A 17,866-nucleotide genomic window follows, 5' to 3' on the forward strand; every position below is an offset into this window, starting at 1 on the left:
ATATACATAGGAAATGTTCGAGGAATATTCACAATTTAAAAATGAAGGGGGTAGAAACATATGAAAATGCTTATACTGTCTTAATAATGAGTAAGTATTTACCTTAAAATAATATAAGATATGTCAGAGAAAAAAATCCATGAATAAAAATGGATATATAATTTATATATACATCAGTAAGAATTATGTGTTAATGGCTATATATGAATTTACATGCATGATAAATACAAAGAAAAATGTGATTAATAATACATCACTTTTTCTTTTCGTGATTTGACATAATACTATAAGAAGATAAAATAAGTAAATTAAAAAAAAATACCTTAATAATCAATAAATTAAAAAATATATAAAATCACAAAAATATCTTTTTTTTTTTTTTTTTAACAAAATGGAAGGAAATCCAACGAAAATTCGTAAATTGACAAGGGTATGAAATGTGCTAGCTACCTTTTAGAATATTTAAAAAGGTGAAAAAATAGGGCATAAATTAAGAGGGGAAAGGAAATAATTTTATCCTGGATTAAAAAATATAATTTAGAAAACTAAAATAAAATAATAATAATATTCTTAATTTGGTTTTATGTAATTTTTTTTTAGAAGCCTTTTTATATTAGACCTTTTGTTTAAAGTAATACTCATATAAGTGTAAAGGGGAAAAAAATTTTAATATTGAAAAAGGATGTTTTTTTAAAATTTATAAAATGGTCTTTTATAATATTGAATGAAAATGTAGCAATGTGTAAATGTTATATATACATTTGACTCAGGTGTTTATTTTGTTATTCTATTATTTTAATAATTATCAAAGTAGGCAACTATAACTTTTATATTATGTTTTACAATATACACACTTTCGTAATTCAAAAAAAAAATTATAACAAAATAATGAAGAAATGATATTAGATGAATATATAAATAAAAATATAATAAAAAAATATATAGTAACATCAGTTTTGGAAAACAAAGTGGACATAAATTTATGAAAGCGTTAGCATATATTAAAGATAATTTATATTAAAAAGGAAAAAGCAAAAATATGGAAATAAAATCCAAAAAATATGATAACGAAAATGACTACAAATATTATATATTACAAATTGGTATGAAACAAATATAAGCATACATATATTTATCTATACTTTATAATTATTTGTTATGATTGTGCATAATTGCTTGTTTCTATGTTTATGCAAGTCTATGCTTGTATGTAATAGCATTTTGTTTAAACATATTATTCGTTTACTTTTATACAATTTTTATTATTCAGGAAGAAAATATACCTATGTAGGATTTTCCGGATTACACAAGCCAATATCTGTTTTCAACACCCCTAATTTTTTTATATACAACGAGAATTTTCATAATTGTGTGAACGATGAAAATCAATTTGATGAAGTGGTAAAGGGGTTTTCAAAAATGGAAAGCAACAATAATGGTGTGCCTAAGGAAGAGACGAAATTAAAAATGTGTAAAATAAAAAAGGAAGATACAATGAAAAGAGAAAATAGTTCAGGAACAGATAAAACAAGTGATTATGGTATTAACGAGCTATTTGAAAATGATGATAAAATATATGATGAAGTATTAGAAACTTATGAAAATAATGAAAATATGGAAAAAATGAAAGAGAGTAAAATATACCACTATGAGTATAAGTACAATCAAGATATTAATTTATGGAATAAATTTTTTGAAGAATTTTGTTTTCAAATATTTGATAAGATTATTAAAACAAGTAATAAAGCAAAAAAGGTTATTGTTGTTATGAACATGTTTATTCCTACTATAATTCGATATTCTCTTTGCAAATGTTTAATAGAAAATTTAAATTATTATTCGATTTCTTATATTAACGATTTAGTATCACCATTATTTTTATGTAACTGTAATACATGTCTCGTAATTGATTTAGGATATTTAAATTGCCGACTGTTGCCAATAATGAATGGTCTTCCATTATATCATCATTACACATATGTATATAATGGAGGGTTTTATATAAATCAAGAAATTAAAAGGCTGTTGAAAGAGCAATACATCAAAGGGGAAATAAAAGAACTGGCAAGTCGTGAACCTACTCATGACCCTGCTAACTTTTCATGTGAAAACAAAAATGATGACAATGAGAAAGGGGAAATAAATATGAATAACTGCAATATTAGTAGCAAAATTTGGATTAATGAAAATGAGTCAGAAAATATATTTAGAAAACATTTAGAAATGTATGACCTTGAAACCATTTTAAATATTATAGAAAATATTTCCGATGATGAAATTGAAACTATAAAAATAAAATATTGTTATTTAAAAAATGAAGAAACCAAATTAGTTAGTGACAAATATATTTTATATAAATTAGAAAATGGTGAAATAATAATAACACCCGAAACTCGATGGAAAGCTTGTGAAATATTATTCAATAAAAAGAATGATCAGAATATATATTCTTTATTATCAAATATATTGAATAAATTAAATACATTTGAAGTATCTGTTTTTCAAAATATTTTGTTAGTTGGAGGTTGTAGTAATATTAAAGGAATTGTTTCAAAAATTGCAAAAGAATTTTCTCAAATTATAAGAAAAAAAAATACACACACACAAAAAAATAATAGCTATAGTCAAAATAGCGGAAAAAATAAAAAGATATATATAGAAAAATTAGAAAATAATATGAATTTTATATTTCCTAAAATAGCTCCTAATTTAAGGCAATTTATAGGGGCTTCTATTTGTTCAAATTTAGAAAATTTACCTGATTATAACAATGACCATATATATAACAATATTTTATATGACCATTTAAATGAGGATGTCTATATGACATTTAAAAGATAACAATTCGTTTATTATAATCATTATTTTTTTCTCCTATTTGTTAATCTTAAAATTTGAAAATGAATATATGAAAATAAATCATATACCTTGATTCTAGCCTCAAGAAAGAGTGTAATTCGCAAGAATCTATGTAAATATAAAAAATATTAATTAACTCGAGATCGCAAAATATAATTCGCTTTATACCTATTTGTGTTACTGCCTGTGCATAACCATATTTCTGTTTTCATTTATTCGTTTTATTTTTTAGCATAATTCGATATATTTTTTTGTATTTTTTTGGATATAATTCATGGAATTTTTCACAATTTTAGTAGTTACTTAATTTTTTTCCGTCATACAAGTTGATGTGTAAAACAATTTGTGTATTTTGAGGGTTGATATGCTTATTCACTTTTTGAACTTTCATTAACATTTTCACTATTAAAAGGATTTGAATCTGAAATGGTATTTTCGTTAAGGTCATTACTGTTAGTGCTATCAGTATTTTTATCAAAGTTATTTGAATTTTTTTGATTTTCCAATGTTTTCCTCATACTTCTCAACCTTTTGAGTATAACGCTCAGATGGGCCTTTTCATTTTCTACCATCTTTTCATATAAATAAGAATATCCATTTGTATAAAGAGGCTTAATTTTTTGATCAATCGCTAAACACATATTTATTTTTTGTTGCTTTTCAAGATCCATTCTTCTATTATAGAATATTTTTTCAACTTTTTCTAATGCTTCCTTTTTTGTGTACCCTCTATTAATATAATATAATTGGTGAGTAGCCATTTGTGTTATTATATGATCATTCCTAAAAAAATCATAACCTTTAACATTATTATTTCCTTCAACAAAACAATCTTGAAATCTTAAATGCGGATATTTTTTTAATAAAAATTTAACTAAATCAATATATTTATTATTATTATATTTCGATTTTAAACTGATATTGTATATTTCCATAGGTGGAGCTCTTTCAGACCATTCTAGCCACCTTGGTCTGTCATACAAATTTGTTTCAACTAATTTCCTCATCTTATCAACAATATTATATTTTAAGGATCTACAAAAATTTGATCCATTTGGATGAACTGCTCCCTTTCCCATTGTTGAAATCAAATAAATATGTCGTTATCATATCATTTCTGCTTATGCATACATGTTTGTACTTGCATATGTCCACGGATATATTGTTTTATTGCTTATCCCTTTGTAAAGGTATCAAATTAGTTATATAATAACAATTACATGGTATATGGGCATACACACATTTGGGTTTACAAATTGTATATGTTTTACTTCAATTCAAATAGTAATTTATATTTTATTTCAACTTCACTCCGTTTTGTTGTTCCCTACTTAAATATGAATATATATATTTACCTACTTATTTATATGCTTCTCTATTTTTATATTTCTTCCAACTGAAATGTTTGCATATTTTTTACGATTTTGAAGTTTAATACAATTTTTTGATTATATTTCCCTTGATTTCACCAAAATACATAGTATATTATTTTTACAATTTTTTTTTTAAATATTTTTTTCGGTTTTTCAAATGGTTATCACTTAGTAATGCTCAATAAGAATGCAAAAATATTTTTTGTATGTTATACAATTTGTTGATATACGGAAGGGGGAAATTAAAAAAAAAAAAATCAAGTGCAAACATTCTAAGAAATTGATCATGAAAATTGGGAAAATTAAAATAACTATTGTTTTATAAAATGAAATAAGAAAAAAAAAAAAATAAATATATGAAATAGGACTAATATAGTCACGTAAAAAAAACGAGTATATAGAATATAGAGCTAGGAAATAAAAGTCCAAAAAAAAAACAATAAGGTGAAAAATGTATAGTGCTTGTCGATTTTTGAGAGCATATTCCTCGGCTATCAAAAATATCAATAATGAAGAATTACAAATTTTAAAAAAAAAGATAAGATATAAATTTAAAAGTGTAAGTTTATAAAAGTTGTAGAGTTAAAGAGAATGAGTGTGTATGGCCTTGGATATATAAGCGGATTTTCACAAAAAAAATATATGTATATATAATTGTTTATTTTTTATTTCGCTTGGTAGGTTGGGATGCTTGAACTGGACACACTAATAAATAACTACATAAATTCGAACATAAATATGATAGATAAAGGGAAAGAAAAGCTGCTATACAATTTAATGGAAATAAATACGGTCGATTTGTTGAAGCTCTTTTATTTTTACTCAGACAAAAATAATAATGACCTTGGGAAGTTATCAGAATATTTAAAAGATAAGGATGAACAGGAAGTTAAAAATACATTTAAATTGTTAACTGATATTTTGCACAGTAATGAAAATACAACAAAAAGTTAAATAAACGATATTCCTATCCATATTCAGAGGGGTTGTATATATTAGTTTGTAAACCATTTAGTGAAAATACCATACTTAGTCTCTTTTTATTATATCGCATAATTTGAAAGTCTAAAAAAAAGTATATTTAGGTTAACATTTTTATTTGCATTGATATAACTCATAATGATACTATATAAATATGTATTATTTTTTTTTGTTTTTATTTTTTACATATCAACTAAATCAGAATGGTTTATATTTCCTTCTGGGTTAACCTAAATTGAAATTTATTGTATATATTATTATAATTAAAGATTTGTTTAAAAAAATTGCATAACTTTTTAACTCCTAATGCCTAAATGACGTTACTGGGATGTTGATAAGAAACTTTTTAAATTCATCCTCTGTGAATTTATTTCCATTTTCACATAAAATGCTCTTTAAGACATTTTTATTTATTGTAGTATCTATTTAAAATAAAAGAGAATGAACAGATAAAGAAACTGAAAGTGATAATAAAATGTTAAGCTAATGTGAAAAAAAAATGTGTTATACTGTCTGGATTTAAAAATAGGATACTATTTTCGATTTTTTGTTTTGTATAATAATTTGTTTTAAATTTTTCAGCATATTCATTTAATTCATCAAAATTATATGAATTTTTATTATCTTTAAATATGTCATAGCATATCTTTAGCCTGCTACCACGAAAAAGATTGTAGATTAAAGATTTTTATTAGTATAAGATAAAATAAATGCATATCCTTTGAAAATATTTTATGCCTATTGCCTTATGTAGTAAATATAAAAAGTGTTATTGCTTATATGCAATATGAATGCTCATAAATATGTAGTGTGTTGCCATATTTCAGGATTATAGCAAAATAAGTTATTCTATATATAAGTTATATATATTTGTTTAGACCCTAAAGACTTCAGTATGGTTATCAGGTCTTGCTTATCGATACAACCCATATCATTTTTCTTTAAATTAAATAAGTTTATAATTCTTTCTTTCTGAATAATAAGGAATATATAATTGTGGACACACGCATATGATTATGCAACAGTGACTTTTTTTTTTTTTATGAACAAATATGTATTGTAACAACTTAATAGTAACTTAATTTTTAATTCGAGTTAAAATATAACTTTTTTTTATTTTATAATTTTTAAAAGAGTAAGAAATATATTACTTCCAACTCATCCATGCTACCATAAAAAAAATAAAATGATATAACTCCGTTTAATAAGGAAAAAACTTTTTTTAAATAAAGCGAGCTTGAAAGGAAGCAAATAGACTTCAAATTTTTTCAAATATGAATTAAAATAATACAAATAAATCGAAAAAAGTATATTTATATATATATCATTGGATATACAAGTGAATAATACACACATATAGGCGATTATGCGAATATTTAAATGGTGTTATATTAATAAATATACCTGAAAAATGCTGTGTAATATTTTTGTAGCTATTTAAATGAAGTCTCTTATTTTATATATATTTAAAAAAAAAAAATTTAATACTTTATGGTATATATTTATTTATGATAACAATTTGATGATGCTGTGTTTTTAAAATCATTTTTATTGCATAACCTATAACGTGGATATATTTTAAGGATATAATAAATACATTTTTTTTTATATTTGAAAAAAAAGTACATATATAAATTTTACATAATTATATTTCATATATTTTTTTTTCATTTCATTGAAGTTATAAATTTATGCATATTCTTTGTTACGGTATGTATGAAATTTGCTCTATATATTTATAAGTGTGCTGATTTTTTTTTATTCAATCGTTATATATTTATTATTTTCTACAAAGCTTAATTAAATATCAAGAAGAAATGATAAAGCAAATAAGAAAATATATACATCCATATATATATGCAAAATATTAATATAAGATAGTAATACTTATGTCATATTTATGCATGTGATTTTAGTTCAAGTATTTTCCAAAAAAAAAATTTAACTTTCTTCAAGCTTTATGTTTTCTATATATAACAATCGTAAATTATATAAAAATTTTTCTTTCTGCATGACGCAAAAGGGAAAAAATATATTAAATTTAAAAAACGAGTAGAAAAAAAGAGGAATGCTTTATATGCATTTTTATTTTTATTCTATCGTTTGATTGTTATATTTGTTTAATTTAAGCAATATCATTTTTTACTGCCTTATTTTTTTTTTACGTTACAATGATTAAATGTCTTATGAAATTCACAGTATCTTTAAGTTGCATACTATTATATGTTTAGTATTTTTTTTACAAATTCCGAATTGCTTGTATTTATTAATAGACACGTTCTATATGATTTATGACATATATATATTTTTTGTTTTTTTTTTCGTTAACTATCGTGTCATTCTTAAAGTATAAAATGTTTTATGTGCATTTGTGTGGGCATATATAAATATATATATGTATATATGTATGCATGCTGTGTGAGTGGGAAGATATCGTTACGCCTTCACACGCATTGCACATATAAATATAACAAAATAGTATACAATTTGTAGAACCAATTTAAAAACAAGATAAAAATATACCACCTGATAGGGAAGAGGCACTATAAATATTGATTTAAAGGAAATCCGAAGTATTAAATTGAGAATAAATGTGTTAAATATATGACCAAAAAGTAAAAAAAATAATTTAGTGTAAATAAAGGCTATTTCTATGCTTGCTTTACACATATGTTTAAGTTAAATATTTTGTATAGAGTACGATTTTTATGTTGTGTTAGTACTCCTATACGAGTAATATGAAGTGTTGGTCATAAATAATATAAGCTTATAAAATATATGATGAAAGAGAATTATTTATTTGATGAGTGTGCTTCACGAAACAGTGAGTTTAAGGAAGTAGAAAAGGAGTTAAAAGAATTTAAGATACAACAGAATGAAACATTTGATTTTTATTTGAATAGCATTGATAATTTGCTGGAAAAAGTTCAACAGGTTAAGGAAAATATAGAAGAAAAAATTGTAAAAAAAACAAAAGAAAAAGAAGTTTGTGTAAAAAATGATGACAAATACGATATCAAAGACCTAATTAAAGATGTGTCTGCAAAAAATTTTACTGAAAAAATATGTGAAGAAAATAAAAGAATTTATAACACATTATTATTTTCGTATAAAGATATTATATCTTTAACAAAGCAAGAGGTTCCTGAAATATTTCAAAATATTAATATAAAAAAAAGTATAGTCCTTAAATTAATATTATTACATTTTTTACAAAATGGCGATTTTTTTATGTATTACATTTTAAATAAAGAAATTTTGGAAAAACGAAAAATAAGACAGATGGAAAAAAAAAATAAAAAAAAAATCGACACACAAAATGCGAGTGGATTTTATTCAGGACAAAATAAGGACCTACATATTGGGGCAAATAAAAATAACACTCTTTATAATTCTGACAAAATAAATATAAAAAAATATGACGAACCGTTGGAGAAAAATATAGAGGGAATGAATAGTAAGGCAGAATGTAATAGTTATATTCCTTTGTCTAATGAAGGTGTGAAAAACAATTTGATTTGTGAAGAAAATGGATTTAATAATATCGAATGGGATGATAAAAAAAAAGAATATTTAGTTAATGGGAAATATTCGATACTTTTAAATAATATAAAAAAATGTAATTTTTATAATGAAAAAAGTAATGATACATGGTTATTTTATGAATTAAAAAAGGAATACATGAGTAAAATATGGTATGAAAATAATTATGAACAAATAACATTCGAACATGCATTAATCAGAAAAGAAGTATTTGAAGGATATAAAAAATATCACACAATTTTATATAATATAAAAAATTTTGATGTAAGTAGATGTATAGAATGGTATAATACATGTAATGAAAATACAAAAAAAAAGTATCATAAATTGATATACTTTTTAGATTGTATGAATTATTTAATATCATCTAAAGAGAACAAAGAAAAAGCTTTAACATGTTTAAGAAATCTTATGATAAATTATAATGAAAATAAAGCACATATATCAAGATTAAGTTCTTTTATATGTATAGGATCTGATAATTTATTATTTAAAGACATGTTTTTAAATATCCATTCTCAAGCTTTTAATTATTTTAAACAAGCTTATAATGAGGAAGGAATAAATATTAAGATATATAAAAAGGGGAAACTTGAAAAATGTGTAAATAATAATAATAATCTATATCATAATTTTGATAAAATGGCTCATAAAAAAAAGAAAAAAACAATAAGAAGAAATAATGAAAGAAAAGATAATTCAAAACGAAATGGTAAAGGTAGCAAAATGAATAAATCAAATTTCAATGAGGAAGAGAAAAGGTGTTTACTTGCCACTCAAGGGGAACCAAATGTATTAGTAGTAGTTCCAATTTTAACAGATAACAAAAAAATTAAAAATTTTGAAAATATAAAAATTGTTACTGAAGGAAAAAAAGATAAAAAAACGAAAAAAAAAAAAAATGAAAACATTTTAAGAAGAAGTATAAATAAAAATAAGGAAATGGAAAGAAATAAAAATAGTTGCTTAAAAAAAAATAAATATACATATGTCTATCAAAAAATTGGAGAAGAAAGAGAACATAATAATAGATTAAGAAGGGGAGGTAAAAAGTCATACATATTTTGTCAAAAAGAATATCCATTATATATAAAAAAAAATAATAATACACAGCTAGTCCATAATTATATGTACAAAGAAAAAGAATATGAAGGAATAATGGGAAAAAAAAAATATATTGAAAAATTAAATAAGGAATATAATTCACGGCCTTTATGTGAGTCGTACATAGAAAGTAATATAGATAAATTGTTTGAAAATGAAAATAAATTATCATTTTTAGATGATTTATATAATTATAGATGTGAAAATAACCATAGTACTACAAATTTGATATTTAAAAAAAAAGATAGTCAAAATGAATATGAGAGAAATTTTGAAAAAAGACAAGATAATATAGATGTACGTGAGAAATTAGAAAAAGGATGGTATAGAAATGTTTGTTCTCATACAAAGGATATGCTATCTGAAGTTCATTCGGATCATAGGCAAAGAAGTTGTTTAGAAAAAATATACAGAAATAAACTTGATTGGGTTAGTACTCCTAATGATATGTTAAGAAATGATAAGGAAATTTATTTATACAAAAAAAATGAAATGGATTCTTTTGAATACTATAATAGAACCAATTTATATTTAACATCTAAAATATTAAATAAAACATCTCAATTTTATGATGATAATACTACAAAAATTTTACATCATACAGTTCAAAACATAAATAGTGGGTATCATGCAAAGTGCATAAATATAAGAGATGAATGGGATAAAAATTGTGACATAAATTTATTATATTGTAAAGATTCAGGAAATAGGAATAGCATAAATAGTATGCCTCATTATTTTTATGGTATGACACGTAATAATAATACATTTGAAATTCTGAACGAATCATGTTTTATTAAAAAACCAAATGAATTAAAGAGAAAAATATCAAGATGTAAATTTTTAACTAATTTTTCTAAAAAGGAAAAAATAGTAGATGGAATTGAATCCGAGTTTGAGGATGATGAGAAAAAAAAAAAAAAAATAAAAAATAATCATGATAATTTGTTATCCGAAAGAGAAGATGCAACTAGTGGTGAAGATGGAATCGATAATTATGATAGTATGATTGATTCCCAAGTGTGTGACTCTAAAATTTTAAAAAAAGAATCCAAAGATTGTGAAGAGGAGAAGGGCAATGAGAAGGAACGTCTCAGTTTGAAAAGTACTGCTTCTCCTAGCTCGAATCATTCAGTTATGTCATCATTTAGTGATGATGATACCGATTCTGATTCTGAATCTGCATCTAAAAATGCATATTTTTGTAGTTCGTCAAGTTCAGATGAAAATGAGGATACAGATATTAATAAATTAAAAGAAAAAAATGATATTATTAGAGAAGAATATTTAAAAAAAAATACGATGGTAGCATTATCAAATAAAAATAACACACAAGCATATAGTCGAGCAACATTAGCTGCAAATAATACAAGGCTAGCAAAAACATCGATAGATGTCAGTCGAATTTTATTAACACATGTATTAACAAATAGAGAGATATATAATTTGCATAATTCTTTATCACGAACAAATAGTAATTTAGAACTTAGACGGATATACCTAAGATGGAGTAAAAAAAAAAAGAAAAATGGAAATAAAAGAACAAATGCTTCTAAAAATAAAAATAAAAAAAAAAAAAAGGAAAAAAATGAAAGTTATTATGAAGAATCAAATTCAAATGAGAAAGATAAGAAGAAAAATCGAAAAAAAAACAAAAACACGAAAAATACGAAAAAAAATAAACCACATGATATTAAGCCAGGCCAGACAGGAGTAGAGGAAAAAAATGATAATGAAATGGTGAAGGAAGTTAACAAATCTGAGGAAGAAGAAAAAATAGAAAAAAATGAAAATATTTCAGAAACTAATAAAAACGATGATCAAATAAAGAATTATATTGCAGTATCTAAAAGGGATTTATTTTCTCCAACTATAAATGAAAAACTAGATACCAACCCAGAGAAGAATGAAGAAGATTCACAATGTGCAGTGGAAAATTCTACCAATAAAAATATAAATAGTATTGAGGAAAAAGAAACAAAATTACCTGATTATACAAAAACCGACGAAATAATAAAAAGAGAAAATGATGAAACTAATGAAAATGTGGATAAGACCCATAATACAAGTTGTGAAACTAAAGATGCAGATAAATCAACGGATTCTATTTCAAATCTTGAACAAGATTCTAAAGATCTAAAAAAGAGTGATAATAAATTTGATGCAAAAGAGAAAGATGAAAAAGACGAAATACCAGAAGAAGCCGCAACCTCAGAACCTATTGGAAAAGGTATTATCGAGACAAGTGGAAATAATGAAGAAGAAAAAGACAAAAAGATAGTGTCAAAAGAAGAAGAAAGCGAAAATAGAAATAAAAATACTGGGAACACTGATACGGAAAATGTGGAAAACCATGATCAAAATGAATCTAAAGAACCGAAAGAAAAAACATTAAAAAAGAAAAAAAGAGTTTTTTTTGGATCGTATAAAAAAAATATGAAAAAAAAAAATTATGCTTCAAATTTTTTACGTGATGAAAAAATTGGAAAAAAAAATAAAAGAAACAAAAATAAAGAAAATGATAAAAATCGCAATAAAAAAAATAAGGAGTCTTTCAAATTGGAAGGTAATACAAATGTTTTTTATAATTATATGAATAAAGAAAAATTATGAAATATTCTATAAAGTACATATGCATGTGTATGTTTGGTTTGGATGGATGTAAAAAATTTGTTTCAATTTATTTTTAAAAACTTTTTAGGTCGAAATAAATGCAGAAAAAAGCATACATACAGTAGCATGGATGAGAACGAGAGAAAAAAGGATAAAAATAAAGTTTCTGGAAAAAAAATAACACCCCATAAAGGACCCAATCCAGAAAATAAACAGCTCGAAAAAAACATTGTCAAGGAGACAGAGAAAAAGGTGTTTATCCCCTTAAAGAGGTATACAACGCATAGATATATATCTACACGAATATACACCGTTTCATGTGAATACTCTACTGAAATAAAAAACAAAAATTTATTGATGCACATTTTTAAACAATAATGTAAACTAGTTAGTATGCATCGTGTGGTTGATTTTTCTAGGATTTTTTTCTTAATTTATGTTGAACTGAATGTGATTATTATTTTGTTTTTTTTGGACTTTTTTATTAGCCCGCTTTCCATATTATTATGCGGAGGATTGATAAGTTCAAAAAAGTTGATAGAAGCTGAAACAATTTTAAAGGAAAACAACAAAAGATTAGAGGAATTAAAAAATAGTAATTCATTAAACCCTTCAAATGGGAAGAGCGTAGAGAAACCTGTTGAAAAGTTGGGGAAAGAAGATAACAAAAAAAATAAAAAACAGAATTGTTCTCTTATTTCTAATTCATTAGCAATTGAAGTTGATTTAAGTGGATGTTTTTTTTTCCATTCATCTTTTACATGTCCTATTAGTAGGGACAAATCTTCAAAGGACAACATGCCATACTTACTAACATGTGGTCATGCTATTTGCAAGTAAGACAGAAAAATAAAGATAAAAAAATAAATTATTAAAAGAATTTTATGTTTTCCTAATCCATTAAATGATACTCTGCATGTTAATGTATATATTAATTTTGTTTTATTTGGATCGAAATAAATTTGTTTATTTTTTCTTTTTTTTTTCAAGGAATTGCGTTGATAAAATTCATGCGCATAGATCAAAGCAGTTTAAGTGTCCTATGTGTCCACAGTATTTGAATTTGCTAGAGGTAGAAAAATTTAATATATTTTTTTTAAATACATAATAAATGTTTAAATTAGTAATATACAGATATAAAGATTATTTCTCATTTGTTCTTTTTCCTTTTTTTCAAATTATTTTTTTAGATCATCCCATTATACTTTAATTAAAACACCTCCGATTTAGTTATTGCAGATTGTGTTTCCACAAATGCACATTAAAACTTCAGCTTATTAAATATTTTGAAATTATAAGCTGGAAGTAATTCAAGTATCAGGAATATATATGTGTGTATTTTTCCGTATGAAAAATATATTCGTTAATATATTTTTTATGGTATATATACATGTACATGCATTTGTGTATGTCTACATGATAATTAGGATTGATCTCATTGTTTATTTTTCTTTATTTTATTACCTTATTTTATTTTTTTGTCTATTTTTTCTTGTTTAATAACAAAAACAAAAATACAAAAAAAATACATAATATATTCACTATTATAATTAATATGCAAATTTTAAGAACTAAAATTCCATATCCCTTTGTGAAAAGAGAGAAGATGCAAAGGGGGGACAAAAACAAATAAGAAAGCGATGAATAAAATGAAAAAAACGAAAAACACATAACAAAAAAGAGCATAAACTGGCATTCAGACAGTTATAAGCAGAAAACAAAACGAACAATATATACATAAATTTTTTAATTATTATGAGAAAGGTGAGTCAAACCTTCTCTAATATATATAAAGTACTAATTTTGCAAAATTAAACTGTCTAAAATTGTTATGCTTGAATTAAAGATTTGTTTTGGTTTGAAGGAGGCCCATTTTCTATATTGGCCCTTACATATGTACGTATTATTAATAGTTTCGATTTTTGCAATATGTTATGTTTATATATTTGCGTTGCATTCTCTTTTTATATCATCTGAATATTGTGTTATATTAGTAACAAATTTGTTGTGTATACTATTTTTAAAGTTATAATATAATACACTTGATTTATATCCATCTTTTTTTTTTTGATATAAGACATTATGATATTTTTTATTAACTAGATCAGAATCAGAAAGATTTCTTTGTTTTTCTTCTATTTCACTAAAATAGTCAGATGCACATGAATCATTATAATTTGTTGGTTTTTCATCTAAATGACAATTTGAATAGGCTCTAATGCAATTCGGTTTATTATTTATATTATCATTTTTTTGTGTATTTTTAAAACATTTATTATTAAAAAAAGATATTATATCACGAACCCGATGTTTAGTATCTAGGTTTTCATTATATTCGTAATAATTTGTATAGGATGAGGATTTGCTATCGATATCTGTAAATGTTTGGTCGGTATAAGAATTGTCTGTATCTTCAATAGTTTGTGTTGTGTCTAAATTTGGAAAATTATCATCTTTGTTGATTTTATTATTATACATTTCAGCATATCCTTTGACACTATTTTCAATTACGGTGTTATTGTTTATTTCTTCTTTTCCTAGTTCATTTAACTTATATTTTTTATTTAGCTTTTTAATTTTTTTGCATAATTTTTTTTTCATTTTATGGATTTTCCTTACACATGCATCATTGTACATATTGCTTATATATATTATGTTTTTTTGTCCTTTTTTTTTATAACCAAATTTTCTTATTTCAAATATTGCTAGCCTGAAAAAGAGAAAAATAAAAAGGAAATATTATTACACTCGCTTTTTTGTCAATATAATATGTAAAATTCATAAGAAATGTATAAAAGAAAAAATATGATTTTTTTTTAAAGTAGAATATATTGTAGAGATGGAGATTTATATTAGGAATATTTGCCTTTCAAAATATTTAGAATTTAACAAATTTGAAAGAATATTCCTTATGCCTCCGATTTAATTAGAATTAGGGATGCTGGAAATATATTGTAACGAAAGAGAAAAGTATGGTGAAAAAAAATATATGCATATATATAAAGGAATATGCATAATATTTTGATGCTTTAGAATAATTTCACCATATTATAATATTTCATAACACAAATTTATTTGTGAATATAGTTTGAAATTGGCATATGGTGTAGAATATTATTAAAAATAAATATTTTTTGGCTGTATATATTCATTACTCTTTTCTTAGATAAGATAGCGATAATAGTATTTCTGTCTTTTTTTGATGACGTGATTTACTGAGGGTGCAAAGAAATTTCTTTGTGGGTATAGCGATGTCCTATATAATAAAAATAAAAATAAAATTGTAGTTTTGCATGAACTGAGATAAGCAAAATTTGTTTTTTTCGCTTTCAATTTGGGAAAGCATTTAGGGAGCATTATAAATATTTTATTTTTGTAGTGCTAAACTTACATCAATGATATAGTAACAGTTGTGAGAAGAGTCTTCAGGATAAAAGGAAGACTTAAATTTATTATTTAAATTTTTTATTAAATATTCGGAATGAGATATATTTATTACTTCATCATCTTTACCGTGTATAAGTAAGAATGGAGCATCTGAATCATCATTATTGCTAAGGGGTGTTAGATTTTTAAAATTGTCATATATATTTTCAATTAGATATGAAGAATATGAGACATAATCTTCTACTAACTTTTCAATTGATATATATGGAGAATGTAATATAATTCCTCCTATATTATCGCCCATAAGTTTTACATTATGAGCTAATTTAGTAGCCACACCAGTACCTATAGATCTACCAAATAGTATTATATTCTCAGGGTTTAAATTTAATGATTTTAAAAAATGATAAGCAGCTAATGCTCTTCTATTAATATTATACTGATTGGGTGAACCTTCTAAATAGGATAAACCAAACCCAACATATTCTATAGCTAATATATTAATGTGTAAAAATTCATGTAAAGTATATAACTCTTCATAAATTTGCCCTAAATCACAGGAGTTACTATGAAAATACATAACCGTATGCTTAGTTTTTAACTTTTTGGAGTAATAAAAAAATAAAGCTGGGAATTTGCTTTTACTTAACTCGTTTATATTTTCATCTTTATTAAATATCTCGAATTGTTTATTTTCCAAATATTTACTTGGATTTATGTGCAAAAGCTCTGGGATATAAATTAAATTTTTCAAATCATCTTCGTACTACAATAGAAGGGAATAAAAAAAAATTATAAAAAAACGGTGCAACATATATGATCATAACTATGTGTATAATTTTTATCTGATAGGAAAATATGTTGGTTGTCTAATGGATATATATTATCATTTGAATGCAAAAAAGATGAACAAGTAAGTAATTGAATGCATTTTTATAATTTTTCTACATACACTTGGCGAAGTAGGACGAAATAAGGCTGTACTGGATAAAGCACCTCCCATGACCCTTTGTGTTTCCTTTTTTGTATTTTGATTTACGTAATATTTTTTGATTATAAAGCCACAAGTTTTATTGATATACCTCAATATTGCTGTTTTTTAGTTTTGTGTGTTTTTACAAAAAAATTGGAAAAAGGAAGTGATTAATAATATATTGAATTAGTTGTTATTTTTATATAAATAATACACACTAATGCACATACACTTATGTACATATGGAAATATGTAATATAAATATGTGTAAGTATTTTTGTCTTTTTCGTTTTCATTAAATTTCATTTGTTTTTTTCAACAACTTAGTAAATCATATATTCAATTGTGCATAAAATGTATTTTTTTAAATCGTAATTTAGTAAAGTGCGTATTATTTACAGACAAACAGAAATACATTTTTTAAGTAATATGTGAAGTGATAATATTGCATTGTATATGTATATATATATAATTATTTAATTCCTTTATTTTTTTTTCATATGTGTAAATGTGTATTAATCTATAACTTTCACCAGAAAATATAGCTTACTATTTGTTATTACAAAACCGAATTTATTATTCTTATATTTGCATATTTATTTATTTTTCATGATTTATTATTTCTTTTGATATATTGTCTATTTTTTTGTAACATTTTTTTAGCTCATTCGTTGTTACATTGTTCATATTTTTTTAAATACATCCTCGGAATCCCACACGTTTACTTAATATGTGTAGAGTACATTTTAGTTTTAGTTTTAGTTTTAAGGGTTAGTGAATGATCAAATAGTTTTAACATTAATTTAAAGTGTTGAAGGAAAAAGATAGAGAAAATAACTGAATTAAGTACATAAATAATTTTTTTTTACATATATTTGCCTGTGCATTTATGTGCATACTATATCACCATAATTAGTTTTCCATCATTGGTAATAATCTTTATCATTCTTATATAAAGAGATATTTATTATTGTATATATTATTAATAGTAGGAAAATACGATAATATAAGGAAGGAATGTAAAAGAAATGTT

The 17,866-nt window shown here is 23.6% G+C and overlaps 6 protein-coding genes across 6 annotated transcripts; 3 read left to right on the forward strand and 3 right to left on the reverse strand.

Annotated features, from left to right (window-relative positions):
• Positions 1-1,039: 1,039 nt before the first annotated feature.
• PCHAS_0210700 (actin-like protein, putative) lies at positions 1,040-2,841 on the forward strand (the record flags this gene model as incomplete). The annotated part of the gene is made up of 2 exons (XM_016799013.1): positions 1,040-1,103; positions 1,271-2,841. The coding sequence occupies 2 exons, from the start codon at positions 1,040-1,042 to the stop codon at positions 2,839-2,841; spliced, it is 1,635 nt and encodes a 544-aa protein (XP_016653099.1).
• A 386-nt stretch (positions 2,842-3,227) lies between these two features.
• PCHAS_0210800 (conserved protein, unknown function) lies at positions 3,228-3,938 on the reverse strand (the record flags this gene model as incomplete). Its single annotated transcript, XM_732610.2, has 1 exon — positions 3,228-3,938. One exon carries the CDS (start codon positions 3,936-3,938, stop codon positions 3,228-3,230), a length of 711 nt encoding a protein of 236 aa, XP_737703.2.
• Positions 3,939-4,683: 745 nt separating this feature from the next.
• Positions 4,684-5,186, forward strand: PCHAS_0210900 (conserved Plasmodium protein, unknown function; the record flags this gene model as incomplete). The annotated part of the gene is made up of 2 exons (XM_016799025.1): positions 4,684-4,791; positions 4,914-5,186. The coding sequence occupies 2 exons, from the start codon at positions 4,684-4,686 to the stop codon at positions 5,184-5,186; spliced, it is 381 nt and encodes a 126-aa protein (XP_016653100.1).
• Positions 5,187-5,395: 209 nt separating this feature from the next.
• Positions 5,396-6,379, reverse strand: PCHAS_0211000 (conserved Plasmodium protein, unknown function; the record flags this gene model as incomplete). The annotated part of the gene is made up of 5 exons (XM_016799030.1): positions 5,396-5,443; positions 5,538-5,635; positions 5,724-5,866; positions 6,094-6,185; positions 6,365-6,379. The coding sequence occupies 5 exons, from the start codon at positions 6,377-6,379 to the stop codon at positions 5,396-5,398; spliced, it is 396 nt and encodes a 131-aa protein (XP_016653101.1).
• Positions 6,380-7,991: 1,612 nt separating this feature from the next.
• Positions 7,992-13,687, forward strand: PCHAS_0211100 (RING zinc finger protein, putative; the record flags this gene model as incomplete). Its single annotated transcript, XM_016799037.1, has 5 exons — positions 7,992-12,426; positions 12,562-12,745; positions 12,962-13,309; positions 13,464-13,545; positions 13,664-13,687. The coding sequence occupies 5 exons, from the start codon at positions 7,992-7,994 to the stop codon at positions 13,685-13,687; spliced, it is 5,073 nt and encodes a 1,690-aa protein (XP_016653102.1).
• Positions 13,688-14,411: 724 nt separating this feature from the next.
• On the reverse strand, positions 14,412-16,863 carry PCHAS_0211200 (alpha/beta hydrolase, putative; the record flags this gene model as incomplete). Its single annotated transcript, XM_016799047.1, has 4 exons — positions 14,412-15,183; positions 15,629-15,729; positions 15,865-16,626; positions 16,813-16,863. 4 exons carry the CDS (start codon positions 16,861-16,863, stop codon positions 14,412-14,414), a joined length of 1,686 nt encoding a protein of 561 aa, XP_016653103.1.
• Positions 16,864-17,866: the final 1,003 nt, after the last annotated feature.

This window comes from Plasmodium chabaudi, assembly GCF_900002335.3.
Source record: "Plasmodium chabaudi chabaudi strain AS genome assembly, chromosome: 2".
NCBI lineage: Eukaryota > Apicomplexa > Aconoidasida > Haemosporida > Plasmodiidae > Plasmodium > Plasmodium chabaudi.